Source organism: Oxyura jamaicensis, chromosome 28 (genome assembly GCF_011077185.1).
Source record: "Oxyura jamaicensis isolate SHBP4307 breed ruddy duck chromosome 28, BPBGC_Ojam_1.0, whole genome shotgun sequence".
Taxonomy (NCBI): domain Eukaryota; kingdom Metazoa; phylum Chordata; class Aves; order Anseriformes; family Anatidae; genus Oxyura; species Oxyura jamaicensis.
The window spans coordinates 122337-142549 of record NC_048920.1 but is presented as its reverse complement, the minus strand read 5'-3'; the positions used below and the strand labels follow the sequence as shown (position 1 = coordinate 142549).

Sequence of the window (20213 nt, the reverse complement as noted above, 5' to 3'; positions counted from 1 at the left end):
TGAAGCACTGGAGCCTGCTCAGGACAGCTGCAGTAGGGAGGTCCCTGCCGGGCCTGGCATGGCCAAGGGAAAGAGGCAGCTGGAGCAGCCACTGGCAGCACGAACCCTGTGGCTTGCTCACAGTTGCTGCCTTTCCCAAGGCCCCTCAGATACAGCCTGGGTCAACTCCTCCTGCACGGCTGTGAGCCCCTCGCCTCCTCTGCAGCCCCTGGAGCTGGCCGGCCGCAGCAGCTGTGCCCTGGGGCTGGGAGCACCCAGCCTGCGCTGTGGGTCCATGGGGAGCCCTGGCAGGAGCAGGGTGGGGAGCCGTTACAGCGAGGACACGGCCTTGTCCTGCAGCTGTTCGCAGGGCACCGGGGAAAAGTGAGCTGTTGGGATGGGGCCGACAGCCAGGTGGGTGTTCTGGAAAGCTCTGGTGGCCCTGGGAGCAGAGTTCTGCTGGTGCTTCCAGCTGCTCCAGGCCTGGCCATTAGATGTCACTGCCCACAGCACAGTGGCTCCTTGGGATGCTGAACAAAGGTGGGCTTCATGCGTTAAATCTTTTTCATATCCAAAATACACAGAATAAGAGGACAGAGAAGGAGAAAGCAGGGTTTGCCTTGTTCTTGGACAGCCATCATCCCTGCAGCAAGAGAAAGCTCATTTCTCTGAGTATTACATCTGCTCCCCTGGGAAAGCTAGGAAAGCACCTGTCCAGTGTGAGAAGAATAAGATGTTGTCTGAGCTTTATAAAGCAGCAATTAAGCCTCTTGCCTGTGCTTCAGCTTCCTCTGCCCTGTCCAGCTCACCCTGGTCCAGCACTCCTGGCTTCTAGTGAATGCTCTTGTCTTCTGAAGGCTGCTGGGTCCTGTCTCCAGTCTCATTGCCTGCTTCTCTCAGGCGTTGCAGCCACTGTGGTGAGCTCCAGAGAGCTCGAGGAAAATACAGGAAGGCCAAGGGTCACACCATAACAGAAACCAGGCTGTTGATGAGCGAGGGCATTTGAATAAATACCACAGCAACTGGTTTTGGATGGCAGTGCTTTGGAATACAGGTGGAGAAAAGTTTGTTTGTTTAATTAAAAGAGTTATGGTGACGATGTCCCTGCAACCAAAGCAGTAAGAACTGTTGGGGAAAAAAAGTTGGAAAATAAAGTTTGCAAAAATCACCTTGGACAGAAGCTTCTTCATTCTGTTTGGTTTGTTAGGGTAGCTGAAAATGAACTGTATTTTCCTCTGCATGATATGTCAGTAGCTTCCCAGCAAAAAAATAACACCATAAGCAATTTCTAAAATGATCTCTTGCCTGTGGACTCAGACATATCAGTCAGGTCTAGTTGCTTGGTTTTGCTGTTTTATGTTCTGCGACACAGTCTGACAAGGAATTTAAGCCCCTACAAGCAACTTTTCTGACCTCTGTACCACCCTGGGTTGAGAACTCAAGGCTTCAGAGCACACTCAGTTCCCGGCTCCCAAAGCAGACCACCTGACAAGGCTGGCATTTGGGCTGCGTGAAAGCTGCTGGGTGACCTTGCTTCCCGGGTGGCAGAGGGAGGATGTAGCTCAGCAGGGGCTGTGGCTGCAGGCTGGGGCTGTTCCGTGTGCCCAGCTGGGTGCTATCAGCTGTGGCCACTCACCACTCCTGCACTGCTTCAAGAATTGCTCCTGCCTTCATCTCAGGTGTGGAGATGTAGCTCCTGGCCATGAAAGAAAGGCATTTGCATGAAGCATTTGAAATGCTGTTCTCCTGCACTGGTCCCTGTGCTCCCTCCCAGGGGCTCAGCCTTTCAGTCTCAAATGTTGTGAATGGCTGATTGCCTCTGCTCTTCAAGGAGCCTTACTGAAGCTGTTGGGTGAGGACATCATTGGCGTTTCTGTTTAGAAACATCCCAGCTCAGTTTATGCTTTGCAGCATTTGATTCCGATCAGGTTAAATGCTGTAAAGAAACCCAGGGGAAATGGATGCCTTTCCCATCTGGGCCCAGAACCCTGGCATCAGTGCTGCTTTATAAAGCTCAAATGACATTTTATTCTGTTCACGCTGGACAGATATTTCCCTTACTTCCAAGCTGCAGTCTTCTGCTTTGTTGAAAAGGATTTTTAGATAGATGTAAGGCTGGGTCAGTTCAGGAGTTCTCTCAGAGAACCTTGGAGAGCACGGAGCAGCTTGTGAACCTGAAGAGGGCAGCGTGTACGTGGAAAACCCCCAGCACATGTTCCCTGCCTGGACCCGAAGCCAGGAGTGCGGTACCTTTGTGGCTGGGGGCTCCTTGGTCACAAAACGGCGGGGGGGGAGGGGCGCTCTGACAAGTTTTTGAATTACAAGTTTTGGAAAGTACCAGGAATGGTAAATTCAATGTATTCAATGTTTCTGCAGGTGTTGCACAGGGCCTAACCAGTCACCTTTATGCACAGGTGAGCATAAGGAAAAATGAGTGCTCCCCAGAGGTACATCTTGAAAAATAAAACATATCAGGGGTTGTGTGTTAACACAAGAACTTCAAGCTGGCTGCTAAATTTTAAAAACTCAGGCAATTGTATTTCTGCAGTCAAGAAACTTTAGTTGTAGACTGCTAAGTAAAGTATATACAGGCTTAAGATGGTTTAAGAATAAGAGGTGGTTGGTAAAATTAGGCTTGATCAAAACTTTTTTGAAGTTGGGATTCACAAAGACAGATGCGCTTGTTGGTAGTTTTCTAAACTTTGACTCCTAGTCTTTGATTTTAGAATATCATTTTTCTGTTCTAATCTTAAGAAGTATGCTGGATTCCTGAGCTTTAACCAGGCTTGTTTCTTCCTCCCTCCTCTCTGTGCAGTTAGAAGAATGGTAGAATCATAGAATCATAGAATATCCTGAGTTGGAAGGGACCCTTAAGGATCATCAAGTCCAACTCTTGACACCGCACAGGTCTACCCAAAAGTTCAGACCATGTGACTAAGTGCACAGTCCAATCTCTTCTTAAATTCAGACAGGCTCTTAAATTCTTCTTAAATTCAAAGAGTTTTGAATCTCTTTTTTTTTTTTTTTTTTTAATCCTCTTGCTCAAAGAGTTTAAATTCTTAAACTCTTCTTAAATTCAGACAGGTAATTTTACCATGTTTGAAATCTGCGTGATACAAAATCTGCGTGATACAAAACTACCTCAGTACCTCTAGCAATAGAGAAGCAGGTTTGGCCTCTTTCCCCCCCAGTTTGCCTTAATTTCTTCAGCTGTCTGACTGCTTTTTCTGTTACTAGACCATCCATGCCACTTGGCTGAGAACCCCACTCCGTGCCCCAGCCAGGCAGGTTCGCATTGCATTTATCTCATTAACTCAAGTTCCTTCTGTGCCTGGAGAGCCAGGGCTCTCCTATCCCAGCTGAAAGCCCTCAAGTGCACAGCAAGAGTTAAGGCCAGAGAAAAGCTGCACCACCAAGGAGTGTAAGCGAAGTGTTTGCTCTGCGGATGTGTGTAGGCTCAGATTTTCTCCCATTGTGGCCTGTGGTGTCATTGCAGCACAATGCTCAACGGGTTCCTGTGCCTCCCAGCTCTGAGCCTGAAGTGGCTGCGTGCTGTCTGCAGCAAAGAAAGGAGAGGAACCAGCCCTACTAACAGCACAGGAAATCGGTATGAATAGAAGATTATTACAGAGCTCCTCCTCACCCCCCTGCTTGGACATAGTTTGACCACCGTCTCACTTTGAATCCCAGTCAAAATCATTATGTCTGGAAAGCCACATGGTGGGGGAGAGGCAAGGGAATGGAGCTGGTGTTTTCATACTGGGACCTCAGAGCTGTAGGTCTTGGACTGCCCTTTTTTTCTGTGTAAATCGTGCCATATCCGTCACTTCCATCACGTCCTTCCTCACTGCCCCAGCAGTGGCAGTGACCTCAGCTCCAAAGAGAGGCAGGCGCTGGTGGGGAGCCCTCAGCTCCCCTTCTGCCCCCCCCTCAGTTCTCGGTGTACCATGCGTGCATTGCTGCGTCTGGGCAAGAGCCTCCTCAAAAAGCTGCCTCACTTTTTTTTTTTTTTTTTTTTTTTTTTTTTTTTTTTTTTTTTTCCCCTGCAATTCTGTAGAGAATTGAAGAGTTTTGCTGACAGTTTTTACTGGTAGGAAGAGCCTGCGCTTCTGCGATCTCAGGTCTTCTCTTAAAAAGTATTTGTGGTTTTATTTCTGCCTTTTGAGCTTTGTGAGAGGCTGGGGGGGCTCTGCGCCTGCTTGCACCGGAGACCTCTCCCCCTCGCCCACCTCTCACCTCCACCACGTGAGCGTGGAGCTGCTGGGGCAGCGAGCGGCTGGGCTGGAAGGTGCTTGCGGCTGTGGGTCAGGGTTGCCCGTTCGGTTCCTGCCACCAGCTGCTGGAGGCCTTTGTGTTCCTCAGGGGTTAGGGATGTGTCCAGGGCACAGACAGACTTGTGACTTAGACAGAATTGCTGTTTCTGTAACAAGAGGCACATTATGGCTAGGGATGTACCAAAATGGTTTTTCCGGATCAGCTGTTGTGAAGTAAACTTGAAAACATAGTGGGACCTGGAAGACCCGGCTTTTCCTTGTCCCTTCTATTTTATTTTTGTCAATGAAATCCCAAGCATCAGACAGAAGGTTATTTCTTTTCATCCTCTTGCTAGGTCACTTGCCAAATGTCCAGATTAATATCCTTCAGATGTAATATTATTAAGCTCAGTTTCAGAAGAGGGGGTCTTTAATTTTTGTCCAAAACCACAAAGTATTGGAAGAAACATTGGAGACATTGGGATTTGGCCAACCTCTTTTCAGTGGCTTGTGGGGACAGGACAAGGGGCAATGGCCAAAAAATGGATCACAGGAGGTTCCGCACCAACATGCGAAAGAACTTCTTCCCGCTGAGGGTGACGGAGCACTGGAACAGGCTGCCCAGGGAGGTTGTGGGATCTCCTTCTCTGGAGATCTTCAAGGCCCGTCTGGACCTTACGTGGGCAACCTGCTCTACGGAATCTGCTTTGGCAGGGGGGTTGGACCTGATGATCTCTTGAGGTCCCTTCCAACCCCTACAATTCTGTGATTCTGTGAAACTTTGCTGAACGCAAGGCTTTGGTGGTTCTTCTCTTTGCTGCCAACTTCACTAAAAGGATCTGAATGTCTAGGAGTGCCTTGAGGGACGCCTGCATGCAGCAGAGTGCTTGCCAGGACTTCTCTGGTGGGCACCTGCCTGGGCCCAGACACAGCAACCAGAGCTGCCACCAGCAACCTAAGCCTCTCTTGTCTTTTGTCATGTTTCTTCAGCATCTTCAGAGGGAGGACTGGTTCTTCTGCATGCACTCACAGCACTGAGCATGGCAGAATTACCGTCACCAGGGCTTTTGGCCAATACTGTAATATGCAGCAGAGAAACCCCCGTGATTTTATGGGTTGCTGATGGTCTAATACCTGTATCTTTCACTCTTGTTTCCAGTACAACTAGGCATACAAATCTCTTGAATCTCTGGGTGTGATTTCTTTTCTGAAACACTGAAATGGGGGCTGCTTCTGTGGAGTTTGTGCCTCAGTACAGTGGTTGGATGTTATCACAAATTACAGGGGCTTGTAGGAAGAGAAGGATGACAATATGGTTGAAGCATGGGGACAGGAGCGGGACTCCAAGTTCCGTTTCCTTTATAGCTACAGATTGACTTTATCCTTTTATGGACAGGCAGAGATCTGAGATAAAACTACGTATTGCAGCAGTGTCTTACAGTCTATTCTCAAGGCCCAGCTGTGCTCAGTGCTGTGCAAGTGCTGCATTGTCCTCTTGCTGACAGCAAGGGTCGATGCTCTCACTGCCCACAATGTCTGGCTTTAACTGGGACCACAGCCTTTGCTCCTAAATGAATCTGTGCAGTTGGCTTGTGCCCAAGCTCAGTGTTATTGCCTCCTGGGTTGGGCTGGTGGTACCCACGTGGAACAACAATAGGTTTAGATCTCTTCTGCACCCCTGTGGTACCCATGCCCAGAAAACACGTGGAATTTTGATTTTGTTGATGTTTTAATTTTTTTTGTAGTTGAAATGTGCAAGAAAGACTGAAATGCTGATGCTATAATCCTACAGGATGCTGCATTTGTACTGACATCAAGGGGCATGAGCGTGTGCCTGCCTTGGGACGTACTGTAAATATGCATGTGAAAGGAGGCAATCAAAGGCATGAAGCTTGTCGGACAACTCCAACACCAGTGACAATCACAGAAAGTCAAGTCTGGTGCTGTGTCCTTCATGCTGTCTGTCTGGCAATGCACTTGCCTCTCTGCTGGACCAGGCTTCTCCTTTAGGAGGGCCTGGTGATCTGACTCCAGAAGAGAGCTGCAAGGAGAGCTGCTCAGTGCAGAGTGCAATGTGAAGGTGCAGCTCCTGCAAAGCAGTCAGCCCTCTGAGCATGCCAGGTGTGTGGGGTTCTCCTTCTCCCAAACCACCATCCTGTTCCCTGCTTCCTCTGTCATGCTCCCTGCCCTGGGAGGGTGGGAAATGGGGTGGGAAACGAAGCAGCACCCCCACAGGGTCCTCTGCTTCCAGGTAGGCTGGGCAGGCGCTGTGGTTTCCAGGAAGCCTCTGCGCCTTCTCTTCTCTGAAAGGCTGCATCCTGAATTTCGGGTAGCTGAACTCCAGCTGGCTCTGGTGCTCGTGCTGTCCTCCACCCAAGAGGTGGCCACTGGCAAGGCTCATCACAGGGCTGTCCTGGCATGGGAAAGGCTCATCCTCCCCCAGGGCACCAGAAGGGACACGGTGTGAGCAGTCCTGCAGCCCAGGCATTCCTGGTGTTCTGTGCCCTCTCCCCTTCCCTCCCTGCTCACGCAGGGGAGATGATCTCCTGCTGGAAGATCATTCATTGACTTTTTCAGTTTTGACTGAGCCCTCTGCACTGCTGAGAGGGAGAAAAGAGGCTGTCCCTGCCCTGAACGCCAGGCTGGACACCTCTTTGGTGGGTTTAGGTGGGACAGAAAATGGAGGCTACTGGTTAGGTAGAAACTTCGAGCTTGGGATTCAGCATTTTGGGCCATTACTTTCTTCTGAGCTGTTCAGAACTGGAGCCAGACTGATACAAATTCAAATCATAGAAGGCTCTCAAATGCAGATGCAGTTTATTGTTTTTATGTATTTTTACAACGCTGGAACTACAGCAAGAGGGGAGAAATGAGACAGCGAGTTTCAGAGGTAGGGGACGGCAGCAGTAGTGAAGCAGGAGCCGAAAGTGTTGTTCCCCCTGGAGCTGGGACAACCCTGTAACCCCAGGGCCTGGGCAATGAGATCCAGGCATCATGAATGCCAGGGGCAGGGAGGATGTTGCTCTTTGGATCCCCCAAGAACATTGTGTGGGGCGGTGGATGTCCCAGCAGCTGCAGTCACCTCACTCGGGTCTGCCCTGCTGCTCTCTCTGGAGCCACAAGTGGTTTGGCCAAAGGGCAGCCCGGAGCAGGGAAAGTGTGCGGTGCACGTGGGTGCTCCCTAGCTCTCACGCTGAACAGGCTCAGTCAAGGTGCAAATTCTGCACAAAGCCCCCTGCTTTGCCAGAGAGAACTCCTTGCCACATCCATGAAGACCGGTGGAAGAAGTTTCCCAGGGAGAAGAGAAGCAGCAGCAGGTGAGCGTGAGCCCTGGTGCGTGAGCTTTCCAGGGAAGCAGCTGGGGCATGTGGAGTCACGCCAACTTCATGATGCTGTCAACCCAGGGAAGGTAGGGAGCAATGTGTGTGTAGAAGCCAATCCGGTTCTTATACTGATAGGAGAAGATACCATAGGCTTTGTTGTTGCAGACAAGTGGGCCGCCGGTATCACCCTATAAAATGAGAGAGATCAGTGTTGACTGGGGGGAAGAGGGGTGCATTTGCAAAGAACAGGGAGGCTGAAGATATGAGGACAGAGCTTTCCAGGAGAATTTGGGACTTTTTGCGGGTATGGACAGCTCTGGGTCCAAACAGGACCTGGCAGTTCTGTCTGGGACCAGCACAGTGACAAATATAATAGCCTGAAGCATCACTTCATCTCCACACTTCTCTTGGCTGCACAGCACTACAAAATGCACTCAGCCCAGCTCTGAAATTTAGGGCAAACCCCTCTTCAGCCAAGCTGTTGTCCCATTGTGCCGAATCCTGGGTGCTGTGCTGCAGGAGGACAATGCAGACCCCTTGCCTTTTCTGTCTGGCCCAGGGCTGAGCACAAGTGTGGTGCCCCTGTGAGGGTTAGATCCCTGGAAATCAAGACCCACAGCACCTCTTTAGCTCCTGTGCCAGGACAGCAAGAGTGGGATGCTGGTGAAGAACTGTGGACTGACTGGGGGGGCTGACAATGACAAGCAATTTTAGACAGCACCTCTTCAGTGGAGGTTTTAGCCCAAACCATGTTGTGCCTAGGACCTGTCTGAATTCTGCCCTGCAGCCATCCACTCCCCATGTCCGACTGACCTCTTCAGGCACCCCAGCAGATCCACTGTTGGCACAGATCAAGTTGTTGGCAAGTCCAGGGTACACGGTTAGGCAGTCCCTTTGTTTGTGGATGGTGACGTTGGCTTCGTGGAATGTGGCAGTGGGTGCCTTGTGGCCCCAGCCAGCTATGCTGCACACCGTCCCTCCAGAGGCCTTTATTTTTTGGAAGGAAATGGTCCTAACGTAGCTGTTGCTGGTAGCATTGCCTTTCAGCTGGGCAAGGGGACAGAAAATATAGAAATAAGTATTTTGTCTGTAAATGCGGTGTGCTGAAGGCTGTCCCCTCCCGCTCCAGTGTCACAGCTCAGCCCTGCACATAGTGAATTTGGGCAGACAGGACCACATGGGCGCTGCAGGCGGGCAGTTACCTTCAGCAGGAGGATGTCATTTCCCTTCATGGGATTGGTGAAGTCTGGATGGCGGTGATACCTCTGGACTTCAAACATTTGCCAGCTTTCCTCTCTTCTCTGAATGTTGTGGGCTCCAAGGATGACAGTCAGAGGTTTGTGGCTAGTGAGAATGAGCACAGTGTATGTCATTAACTTTGTCTTGGTGATGCTGAGGCATGGCCTGGAGGCATGGATTGGGCTTTGGAGAAGACTGGTGAGAGCAAGGAGTCCTGCAGGTGAGCCTAACCAGCCAGGAGGCAGAGTGAATCAGCGGCTGACAGAGCGGGGCTCTGCATGCCACGGGTTACTTTGCCTCTGGATCTCGAGATGAGCTAATTTTGTCCAATGCTCACAAAGACCATTGGCAGCAGGGGCTGCTTTTGGAAAGTGGGGAAAGATCTGGGGTAGGGGGCAGCCCTCAGCCAGGCCAGATTCTTCTGATGCTCCTTTCTGCCCTTCAGGCCTGGAGAAGAGCTGCCAGTACCAATACCCAGAGCATGTGCGTGAGGAGCTGGGCCCTTCTGCCTGCTACTGCCCCAGCTCCTCCAGCTGGAGGGATGAAAGAGAGCTGGGAAAGCAGCTCACTGATGAGATCGGTGAATTGTACAGCAGCCTGGCAGGTCAGTGGTGGCAGAAAGGGCAGAGCCTGGCACCAGCCACCCCTGCTATGCCAGCAGGTCAGTGGCAGCAAGGGGAAAAGCTGGCCCAATTTCTGACTGTTCACATCTAGGAATGGACGAAGGGGGAAAAAAAGAAAGATAAGCATCCAAATGCAGGCTGGGGAGGCTGCAGGGCTGGGCGGCTTGAGGAGGAACTGCAGGCAGAGCCAAGTTGCTGGGTGCCAGCCTGTCCTGTCCCTGCAGCGTGGCCTTGCTCCAGGCTAGAAAAGGCTTTGTCACTGAAGGAAGTGACTGGAGCTGTCAGACCTCCATCCAGGAGATATTATCTGGATCATGGCAGCCCAGCAACCTCAATGTGCCAGGTGCTATACAGATGCAGAGAAATCTTACCTGAAACACTGAGCTGCTGTCATCACCCAGCTGGGGGCCACCAGGAAGCCCCCGCAGAAGTGGCCGCTCTTCCCTTCCAGATAAGCCATGTAGGGCCTGGCAGAGGCCTTGGCTCTGCCTGCTCCTGCCATCCGGTTCCAGGCGTGACCTGCAATGTATGGGGGTGAGGATGAGGGGCCAGGAGGGGCCGCCAGACATGCTGGCCAAGACTCTCCCCTCCCCAGCCCTTGCCTCGCCCTGCGCCCGCTCTACTCACTGGCTTCGGCCAGAGGACATGCCACCAACGTGAGGGCGAGCAGGAGCTTCTGTAGGTGCTTCATTGCAGCGTGCTCGGCTTCGGTGGATGCCTTGGAGGTGAGGCTGCAACTGGGGTCTCTTCCTGCTCCCAGGAAGGTTTTATACCCTGAGACTAGGCTCCAGGAAACCGCAGAGGTCAGACTCATCTGATTAATCTCTCTGCAAACTGCATACCTCAGCAATCTGAGGGGGGAATTCAGTCAGCCTTGGGCATCAACCCACCTTCAGCTTGGTACTGATTTGGGGCGTCTGACACCTGTCTGGACCCAGAGCCAGTATTAAACCATTGCCTCCGAGCTGGAGGCAGTGCACCCACCCTGTCACTTTGCCTGCCAGCATGCCCTTACATTGCAGCTTGTATTTGTTGTTGTGCTCTTGTGTAGTCTTTTGATTTTATCATAAGCTTTGAAAAAAAAAAAAAAAAAAAAAAAAAGATTTATTTTACTTGATGCACCAATTCCAATTGAGGCAGTTGAGAACCCTCCTGCTGCTTTTTGGCAGGTGTAGTACTGGTTCAAGGAACAGTCTTCAAAAAACCAGTGTGTGTCCATAACACTGGCCTGGTTATGGCTGTCTGTGGCAAGGAGCTTTTTCAGCAGCTTCACAAGTCTGCCCCACAAAAGCATAACTGCTTCTTGCACCACAAGGTCTCTGCTCTGCACCAGCTGCTGATTTGGAGCTCTGTTTTCTGTGGCAAAAGACCCCATTTTAAGTATTTCTTTCCAGAAAATGTTCTTTCCAGTTTGGGTGGTCAAACACTGGAGCTGGCTTCCTTGCAAGTCTGATGCCCCATGGCTGTCCAGAGTTCAAGAGACATTTGGATAATGCCCTTAATAATATGTATTAAGTGCTGGTTGGTTCTGAAGTGGTCAGGCAGTTGGGTTAGATCATCTTTGAAGGTCCCTTCCAACTACCTTACTGTCCTTAAGCTAGGTGTGATTGTTTCCCATTGAACTGGGGGTTCACTGCTCCTTTACTGGCTGCTCTGAGAGAAGACAGGAGGATGTTGCCTGGAGCCAGGGCTGCCTTTGCCTCTGGTCTGTTGAGGATGGGTGGGGAGGAGGGATGGGGGTTTGGGATGCTGCCCCTTCACTGGCTACAGGCAGTCCAGTGCCGTGCCTGCTGGCCCTTGGGGAGGTGTCGTGTCCAAGTCCACCCCAGCCAGGGCTGCACCCACTGCTCCTGGCACCGTGGGGGAGGACAGACTGGGGGCTGGTCTCCGGGGCGCCCCCACCTCTTGCCCACACCGTGCTGGTGTGGCTGTTCCCTTGCCCCACCAGCAGTTCCTTCTTTGGGCTGTGACGAAATGGGACTGATGCATCCTCGCTGGCTGCCAGTAAATTCGCCTTCCCTCCTACCCCTAGTGCTGCAGGGCAAAACCCTTTTTTAATCTGAAAGCTGTCATTCTCGTGCAAAGACTGCAGCAGCTGGAGCTTCAAGGAAAACCCTGACGTGACAAAGATTCGTACTCCGAAGATAAGCAGTTGCAGCCTTTTCACTTGCAGATCTACTGGTTGATAGCAGCTGTTAGCAGAAGCCCAAACCGTGGACCATTCTCTGTTTCCCCAGAATGGTGTGGGTGCTGAAGACAAAGTTGGCATCATCTCCTTTTGCCCCAGGCATGGGCAGGGGGAGCATGAGAGCACACAGCTGCGGCTGGACCACAGGCATATTTAGGCTATCTCCTCCCTCTGACGGAAGTGGCTAAGTGGAAACCTAGGAAAGGCTATGAGTACAAGGCAAGCATCCTGTTTCCTTGCATTGCACACAGTTTCTGTATGTTCAAAATTTCCCACTGGGTTTCCCCTCTGCAAACTAGATCTCCCTGGTTTGCAGATCTCCCTGCAAAACTGATCTCCCCTGGAACTTGCATAGATACCTGGCATCCTGCTCCAGGGATTGCCGCAGTGCATTTGTTTATTGGTGCACTGTCCTGCCTGGCACCATCTCCTCCAGGAAAGTGCCTGGCTGCTGCTACAGCAGCCTATGCTGTGAGGTCTGAGCTTGTTTTGCTGAGAGGGGCAGGAATGTGCCCACAAGCTCCACGGTGACAGCTCCCAGCTAGGACTCGCCCTGATTTTCTTCAGGGAAAGGGTCAGGCTCTCCTGCGATAGCTGGCCTGGGAAGCAAGGAGACAGCGGCACAGAGTTGGGCACCTTTGCAGATTCAGGTCCTTTACTAACACTTTCAGAATGATCGTTTCAAAGTCTGTATCCATGTCTACTCAGGGCATCACGCAGCTGCTCTAGAGGAGGACTGAGAACTGGCCGCTGGAGGGCTCATGACATTGCTGAAGTTGGTGAATGGGGTGTGTGCACATCGCTTCCCCTCGCCTCCCAGCTCTCTGCCATCACCACCCCGCAACGGACAGGGGAAGCAGATCCCCTGCGCAAGCACTGTTTGAGCGAGCTAGCACAGGGCCCTGAGCTGTGCGTGACCGCTCTCCCTGGCAGAGGCCTGCTGGGAGCCCCTCACAGGAAAACCTTCCCACCTGCAGTGAGCCCCCACCCGATTCACTTTCAGCTTGGGCATTTTGCTCCCTATGGCAGTCTTGCTGTGGCTCCAGAAGCAGCAGCTGCAGCTCTTTTTCTCTCAGCCTGGTAGCAACCTGGTGATTGCAGAGCTCCTGCTGCCTCCATCCCAGCAGGCTGACTGCACTTCTACCTGCTGACCTGGCCCTCCCTCCTCCCTGGGACGAGGTGCGAGGAAAGAGGAGGCAGATAAGCTGAAAAAGGCAGCTCTGAGTTTACTGTGGGTGTTTCAAGTGCAGCAAGGATTAAGCAGGGACAGGGGTGTCTCTGAAGGAAATGGGATCCCCAGTGGTGCAGCCTCTTTCTGATGCCACCTGGGACAATCCTCCCTTCTGTCAGGGTGACTTAATGTGGCACCAAACTGGCTTTCTGGCATGGGCAGGCAGTGGGACAGCCAGCAGCCTCAGAACAAAGAAACAGGCCCTTGCGGGCATCCATCAGGGCACTCGGGTTCCCAAGGAAAGGAGAGGGAGCTGAGCCTTTGGTAGGGGCTGGAAGGAAACCAGGGTGTCTCCAGGGCCGCACTGATGTTGCTGTTACTTCTTCATGTTTTTTTTGATCCAGGGCAGGTAGTTGGAGATGCGGGTATAGACCCCAGGGGGGTTGTCATGCCCAAAGGAAACAATGCCTTGCGCCACCTTATTGCACACCAGGGGCCCTCCAGAATCACCCTGAGGACAGATGAGACCAGTTGTCAAAGCCTCTATGGGAACGGGTTCCACCTCAGGGGGCCCCCCCCCCCCCCCCCCCCCCCCCAGGCTCTGCCATCAGGGCCAGCCTTCTCCTGCCCGCCCTGATGCAGGAGCTGCCCTCAGTAGGCAAGCTGGGTCTCTGCCCCCGGGACCGCACATGGATCACGATGCCAGGGGCATCCAGGGAGCCCATCCATGTGGGCACAGGAATTGCATTTCAGTCACCTCTCCTGGAATTCTGCCGAGCCTGTGCCAGGAGCAGCCCCCACTGCACGCAGCCCCCTGTCCTGTGGCTGAGCCCTGGCCCCTCTGCAGCTGTACCTGGCTGGAGTCCCTCAGCTCATGGAAGCTGCCAGCACACACCATGCCGGCGTTGAGGTGTGGATAGAAGTGGATGCACTTCCTGCGGCTGTAGATGGAGACTTTGGTTTCAAAGAGCTTGCTGGTTTCCTGGTCCTTGTCGATCAGGCCCCAACCAGCTATGCTGCACTTGGTGCCTGTGGGGAGGAAGCTGCTGGTCTTGGGCAGGGGGATGGTTTTGACGTAGTTGTTGAGCGTGGCCTTTGCTGTCAGCTGGGAGAGAGCAAGGCTTTTGAAGAAGGCTGTGAGCAGCTGAATGGCACTTAACCCACAGAGACAGGGGAGGTACAGTGGGGCGTACAGCACTGCAAGTACTGGTAAGGTGCTGCGAAGATGGCATGCAACACGAGCCCTGCCCATGCTTTCCTCCTGGGTCCCTCCCAGTCCAGCACCCATGGCAGAAGAAGGTGATGGCTTGCAGGAGGAGCTAACAGCATGACATGCTCTGCTCAGCCCCTGCTACGCCCACAGCCCCACTCCACCCTGCAGGCCTGCCTTGCCTTGAGCAGCATGATGTCGTTAGACACGGTGGTGGGGTCGTACTCAGGGTGCTGGTGGTATCTGAGAACTCCCTGGACCTGTTGGGTTGTTTCTGGTTCATGGATGTTGTGAGCCCCCAGGATGACTGTGGCATTCCTGACCGCGGCAGCAGAGGAGAGAGGAGGAAAAGAGGTTGGGTCACACTTGCTTCCCTGCCCTTTCTCAGGCAGGTGGAGAGAGAGCTGCTAGGTGCAGGAGAAAGAGGAACCTGCTCCAAAATGTCTCTAGTGATGGACCTGGTTAGGGGAGAAAGAGGGGAGCAAAGCTCCTGTACAAGGTACTCACCCCATGCAGTGTGCAGCTGTCATCACCCAGTCAGGGGCCACCAGGAAGCCTCTGCAGGCGGACTTCCCTATCTTTAGGTATGCCATGTAAGGGTGGGAGTGGGGCTGAGCCTCATGGCCCCCCACAATCTGACCCCATAGAGCACCTGAAAGACATCCCACCGCAGAGTGATCTGCTGAGGCCAAAGCCCAGACCAGCAGCCTCCTGTGAAGCCCCCCTCAGTACCCCAGCTTACTGGTATTGGCCCACGGGCAGGAGAACAGGAGCAGCAGGGCCAGGAACAGCTGGGTCTGGCACATCTTCCACCACTGGGTACTGCTGCCAAGCTGTGTGGAAGTCTTAATGTCCCTGTGCCCAAGGGTTGGCTTTATACTCTGGGACCAGCTGTACCCAGCAGCCAGGAAACTATGTGTGATGGCCTGACTGTGCTAATCAGAGCAGTGCAGTAACCCTGACAGTCTATCTGCATCTCTGCTGCCCAGCCTGCTCACATGCCTGCATGTTCAGAGGCTGTGATCAGTAAGCAATATGCAAGACAGAAAGCCCAGGGCAGAGCGCAGAATGGTGCCAAAGCCACAGTGGTGCCAGCCAGGAGAGGTGTCCGAGAGGATCTCCAGGGTGTGATTTAGCATTTCTTCCCCAGTTTGGTTGCAGGACAAATCACATCTGACTGCTTCAAAGCATGGTGTCCTCCAGCTCTGTCAATCAGGCTGTCTCCTACTGCACCTCCTGTAGCTCCTGCCACTTGCTCCAGGATGGGTCAGGTCACTTCACGCTTTGTTGTCAAGTTCAATGACTGCAGGTGCTGCCTATGCAGCTGATCTGGCCACTGGCACACCTGTTCAGGGGGCTTCATCCACCCTGCTCTGGATTCACTGCTCCCCCCCTTCCCTGACCTGAAATCACCTGCAAACCACGCTGCAATTGCTGTCTTCAGCTTGACCCTAGCAAGGGGCGATTTGGCTAAATGCTAAACTGAGCACCAGTCATGCTGCACTCATTCCTTCCTGGCCTGTGGTCCTCAAAAGAGACCGTCATTGGACTGCCACAGGTGAACCTTGTTCAAAGAGGTGACCAAATCACTGTATGAGGGGCATGGGCCTGATGCTCAGGACACCTATGTTCTTCCTACTTCTGGCTCCTTCATGGCCTCGTCTGGTGGCTGTGGGCACTTTCCTTCTGGCCCCTGGGCCTTCAGCTGCCCAAGTGTGTCCCGTGATGGCAGCTGAGCCTGTAACTTGAATGAAGAGCTGCCTGACTCACAGGCTGAAATCTCAGAAGGAGCTGTGCCATAAAATCCTGCATTGTTTAAAGCTGTCCTTCCTGATTGCTCTTCCTAGCCCTTAACTACCTTCATTTTCCCCTCCTGTGAGGTTGTCCCACTTCGCTGCATTGTTCCATGCTCCCTGGAGCTTGCCTGGGTTATTGTGTACGAGGCATAAATCTGTTAGGCTTAATTCTGTGTGAAGTGCCTGCTCTGCTGAGAAGAGATTGCATATTGCATTCTGTAGTCATAACAGGACCCTTTACTGGAAGGGGCGTGAGAGAAAATTAGATGCTAAAGAAAAGATCTTTATCAACACGGGAGATAAAGAGCAAGGAGTGCCAGTCACTGAAAATGTCTTTTCCATGCTCACAGGCTTTCAAGAACTCTTGACTTTTGCTCCAACACAGAAGCATCCAAGGGTCAAGGGACAGACAGACCAGAGGGATTGCCACCATCTTGGGTGTCAGACCAGCCCCATTTCCTCTGTGCAGAGCCGGGGCTGCACACCTGCCAGCACCCTGCTGTGTAGGCATGGCCCCGCTGTTTACCCTGAGACCTCCCCGGCCCATTTCCTGCGTGGAGTGCTGCACTGTGATGGGGCAGGGTTCAGGAGGTGGCAGTTGTGTGAGCTCATCCTGGAGGGAGGGGTGCTGGGGGACGACACATGGCTCTGAAACTGCTGTCCTGCAGGAGATGAGAGCTGGAAATGCCTAGGGCCTTGCGTTGTAAATCATTCAAGGGGTCACAATCACAAGCCTGTCAAGGGGGAGAGAAAGGTGTGACACCATGGGAGACGGGCTGAGCTGGCCCACTGGTGATGTGGGTCACTGGGTTGACTCCAAAGTAAGCTTTTTGAGGGGAGAAGCATTTTATGCAGCTGTTTGCTTTCTGCTTAATGTTTTTGCATTGAGGAAATTCAAGCTTTTAAAGAAAAACCACTTAAAGAAAAAAATCAACCCAACTTTGCCTTTTAAGGTCATTAATGTGGTCAAGACAAGATGATAGCAAAACTTTCTCTTTCATGTTCTTGTTTTCCTTCAAATGCAGAGGCTCACTGCAGTGAATTCTTTTCCTACAGAGACCCACCCACCGAATTTCAGTGAACAACAACTGTGGCTGAGACAATCCTGCATAAGGGCTGGTCTCTTGGGCTTGGTGTCTCCCTGGCTGGGGGGGGTCCTGCTGTGACTCCCTCCACAGCTCTGCTGGGGCTGGCAGTACCCTGCTGCACAAGGGATGGGATGTGCCACCGGGAAGATGACCTGCTGCAAGAGACCAGAGCAAGCAACTGCAACCAACTGTCAGGCGCAAACAGTCATATCTAAATCGGCACAACTCCACCCTTCCTGGAGCAGAAAAACACCTGGGGGTGGTTGGATGCCCTGGCTAGTGCCCCACTGGGCCATGCATTGGGGACAGGATGTGTGTGAGGAGGAAAGCTGGGGGACAGAGCTCCCCACAGAGCTTCACCCATTTAATCAGAATGTCTGTAAATACAAGTTTTAATCGGGGCTGTGCAGCAGCACTGCAGGAAAACCTCAACTGAAATCATTGATGTTTTATCTTGCACTCGTAGCTTGCTGTCACTCCCCCAGGGCTGATCAGAACTCAAGTGCAGGAGTTGCAGCCCATGATGTTTGCGCAGTGATGTAGCCTGCTATCCTCTACAGCACCTTCAGCTTTGCCCTAACGCTTCTCTGTTCAGAATGCATTTGCATCTCTCTTTCCATGGTTCTTTTTTCCATCAGTTGCATGGAGTTTGGTTGGGCAAAAGTTAGTAATGTGTAAGACCCAGCTTTTAAAAATTACTTGGTAAATAAAACTGCCTCTGTCATGATGCCTACACAAGTAGCTTGCATGTGAGTCAATAGGCTGTACCTGCCATTGGGTAGAGCTTGAAGGTCAAACATATAAATAAGTTTAGACAGGTATGAGAGAGGTTTTGCGAATGATAAATCTGTTGACAACTGTTAATTGCAGTGGTCCAGACGCATCATCTGCTGATTGCCTGATGCTGGCAGAAGCTGGCCAGGGGAAGGGTTGCTTTCTTGCCTTCTTCTTAGTCTCTTTCCTGCACTCCTCCCTAAGTGCATGTGCTCTAAGCATGATGCTGAGCTGGAGCAGCATGATGCAGCAGTTAAGCATGATGCTGAGTTGCCTGAACCTGGCCTGGTGCAGGCAACCCTTGCACAGCTGTTCCCACTGATGTTTCTCAGGGCATTGGGACAGGACAGTGAGCAGTACCAAGGGGAGGTGGGGTGTGGCTGTGGCTGCTGCAGCCAGACCCCCCGCATCTCCAGAACAGTCCTGGAGCCTGACACTGTCCTGGGAGCAGGGCAAGAGCGCCCAGGTGCACTGCCATGCTGCAGGCTGCCTGTCTCTGGGTGCCCCTGTCTGCAATGGCACTTTTGCCTTCCTGTGGGCTGCAGAGGGCTTTGCAGCTTCTTTTATGGAGCTGCTTCATCTCAGCATCTGAGGATACTTGCTACGGCCATGGCTCTGGCAGAGGGTCCAGGAGGTGGCTTCTGTCCCCTGCACCTCCCCGGGTCCTTCCAAGGCCAGCACTTGGCAGCTATCAGACAGATTCAAATAACTTGTGGTCTCGATCTGCCCGAAAGAGATGACAAATGTTGCAGGAGAGCGTGTCCCTCCTCTGCCCCCTCATTTCAAGGAAAGAACATCTGAACTGAAACAGCAGCGAAGGAGACATATCAAGATGAAGCTCAGCTGGTGCCTGTGCAAATAGCAATGGGGAGCCACTGCAGAACAACAGGAACTTGTCCCCCAGCGGTGCCCAACTGAGAGGGAGCCTCACTGACCTCAAGAAAAGCTGAGGACATCCCTGTGGGGGCTGGCAGCAGCAGCTCTGCGGCAGGCATGTGGGCTGGGTTTGTGCAAGGCCCTGCTGTGGAACCATGGCAAGCTTCACAGGTACCTGGTCCCCTCTTCTACTGGAAGGCCAAAAAAGACAGAGGCTAGCGCAGAGCAAGGAATGAGGTTTTATCTTACTGGAACAACTCTTTACAGAGCAATCAGCCCTGCTTTTTATGTAGCACCTGGTGTGTTCGTGGAAGGGGCACAAGGAAGGCCCTATGATACTTGGCTGGTTGAGTGTGCCCAGCACCCCTTTGAAGGGTGCACTGAGCCTTCCCAGTGGCTCGTCTGCCTCCTGCCATCAAAACCATTTGCCTCCCACCTGTGCCGTGCTCTCTGCAGATCTCCCTGGCAAAGAGCTCGCTCCTGCCAGCCATCTCCTTTCTAAGGCTCCTCAATGCTGCTAGCTATTTGAGAAGCTAATTAGGACCCCGTCAAGGCAAGTTTCTTCATTTTCTGATCTTTTTAGGGACTCCCTGCCAATTGTCCTCTGCCTACAGGAGCAAACATGTTTGCTGGAGGCCCAACCTGAAGCAAGAACGACCCGGAAGGATGTACAAGAGTCGCATTGGCCCTTTTGATTCTGGTGCTGTGCTGGGAGCATCTGTCCAGCCCCTTTGGGAGTGAGCTCTTGGTGCTGAAGGTGTGCCCTTGAAATCCTCTTCTCTGGCCTTCACTGTACTCATGGCCCAGTCTTCCTGCTGATTTCTGCTCCATCAGGCTTGGGGTCTGCTGACTTTATCAGCATGAGCTTGTTTCCACTCTGCTGACAGAAAAGCCCAAACTGCCAGAAGTGGTTCTCAATGAGAACCACTCTTGCTTGCACGAGTTCCTGCAGCAGGAACCCCCTTTGCATTTTCCACTTGCCCATGTCACAATCCAGGCTAGGACCTCTCTGCTCCTCAAGCAGGGGCTGACTCCCAGGATCCCTGCTTGCCATGACAATGGGAGAAATCACAGCTCTCTGCTATAAACCTGGGGACCTCTCCCTGACTTTGTGCCAGTCTGGAGTGAGAACAAAGGTGAAAGCAGATAGCAAGGCAAAGCTTCTGCTACGATCCTGAGTTGAAAGATGCTCTTTTCTCTATGTCTCTTTGCATCTGTTGGGTGGGTCCATCCTGCCAGAGAAATGTGGTTGATGTTGTAACTTCCCTTTTTTCACTTTGGTAGGTGGAAATCTCACTTATTTCACACAAGGAGCTCTCCCTGCTACCTACTCTGTGCTGGGCCTTGGACAAGCAGCTGGAGAGCACTGCTGGCTGCTGAGCCTCCCTCCTGCAGCAAGAGCCTCGAGCCAGCCATGACAGGTGAGTCATGAGCCAAACTCAATTGCTGCGCTGGGAATTATGTGTTGCAAGAACGCATCTCCAGTCAGGTTTTGCAGACATAGGGAATGATCAATGGTAGATGTTAACACTGTAGTCAGGTCAGGATCCCTTACTTCTGGTCCCTGCCATGGCACTATGCCCCTTCTGCAACACGAGGCAAGAGGCAGCAGCTTTGTGCCTCAGTTTCCCTGCATGGACCTAGGCAGTGGGAAGACCCTGACCCATCTCTAGCAGGTGCTTGGAGAGCTGAA

General features: G+C 52.4%; 2 protein-coding genes and 1 long non-coding RNA gene across 3 annotated transcripts; 1 reads left to right on the top strand and 2 right to left on the bottom strand.

Annotated features, from left to right (window-relative positions):
• The first annotated feature begins 518 nt into the window (after positions 1 to 518).
• Positions 519 to 3097, top strand: LOC118179258. Its single transcript, XR_004756411.1, has 3 exons — positions 519 to 2393; positions 2795 to 2805; positions 3064 to 3097. It is a non-coding gene; the product is annotated as an uncharacterized LOC118179258 (long non-coding RNA).
• Positions 3098 to 6998: 3901 nt separating this feature from the next.
• On the bottom strand, positions 6999 to 10271 carry LOC118179256 (granzyme G-like). Its single transcript, XM_035348434.1, has 5 exons — positions 10045 to 10271; positions 9789 to 9936; positions 8758 to 8899; positions 8369 to 8602; positions 6999 to 7743 (listed from the first exon to the last, which is right to left on the bottom strand). Exons 1-5 carry the CDS (start codon positions 10229 to 10231, stop codon positions 7606 to 7608), a joined length of 849 nt encoding a protein of 282 aa, XP_035204325.1. The 5' UTR covers positions 10232 to 10271; the 3' UTR covers positions 6999 to 7605.
• A 2058-nt stretch (positions 10272 to 12329) lies between these two features.
• Positions 12330 to 14872, bottom strand: LOC118179257 (mast cell protease 1A-like). The gene is made up of 5 exons (XM_035348435.1): positions 14729 to 14872; positions 14494 to 14638; positions 14169 to 14304; positions 13630 to 13881; positions 12330 to 13287 (listed from the first exon to the last, which is right to left on the bottom strand). Exons 1-5 carry the CDS (start codon positions 14790 to 14792, stop codon positions 13153 to 13155), a joined length of 732 nt encoding a protein of 243 aa, XP_035204326.1. The 5' UTR covers positions 14793 to 14872; the 3' UTR covers positions 12330 to 13152.
• Positions 14873 to 20213: the final 5341 nt, after the last annotated feature.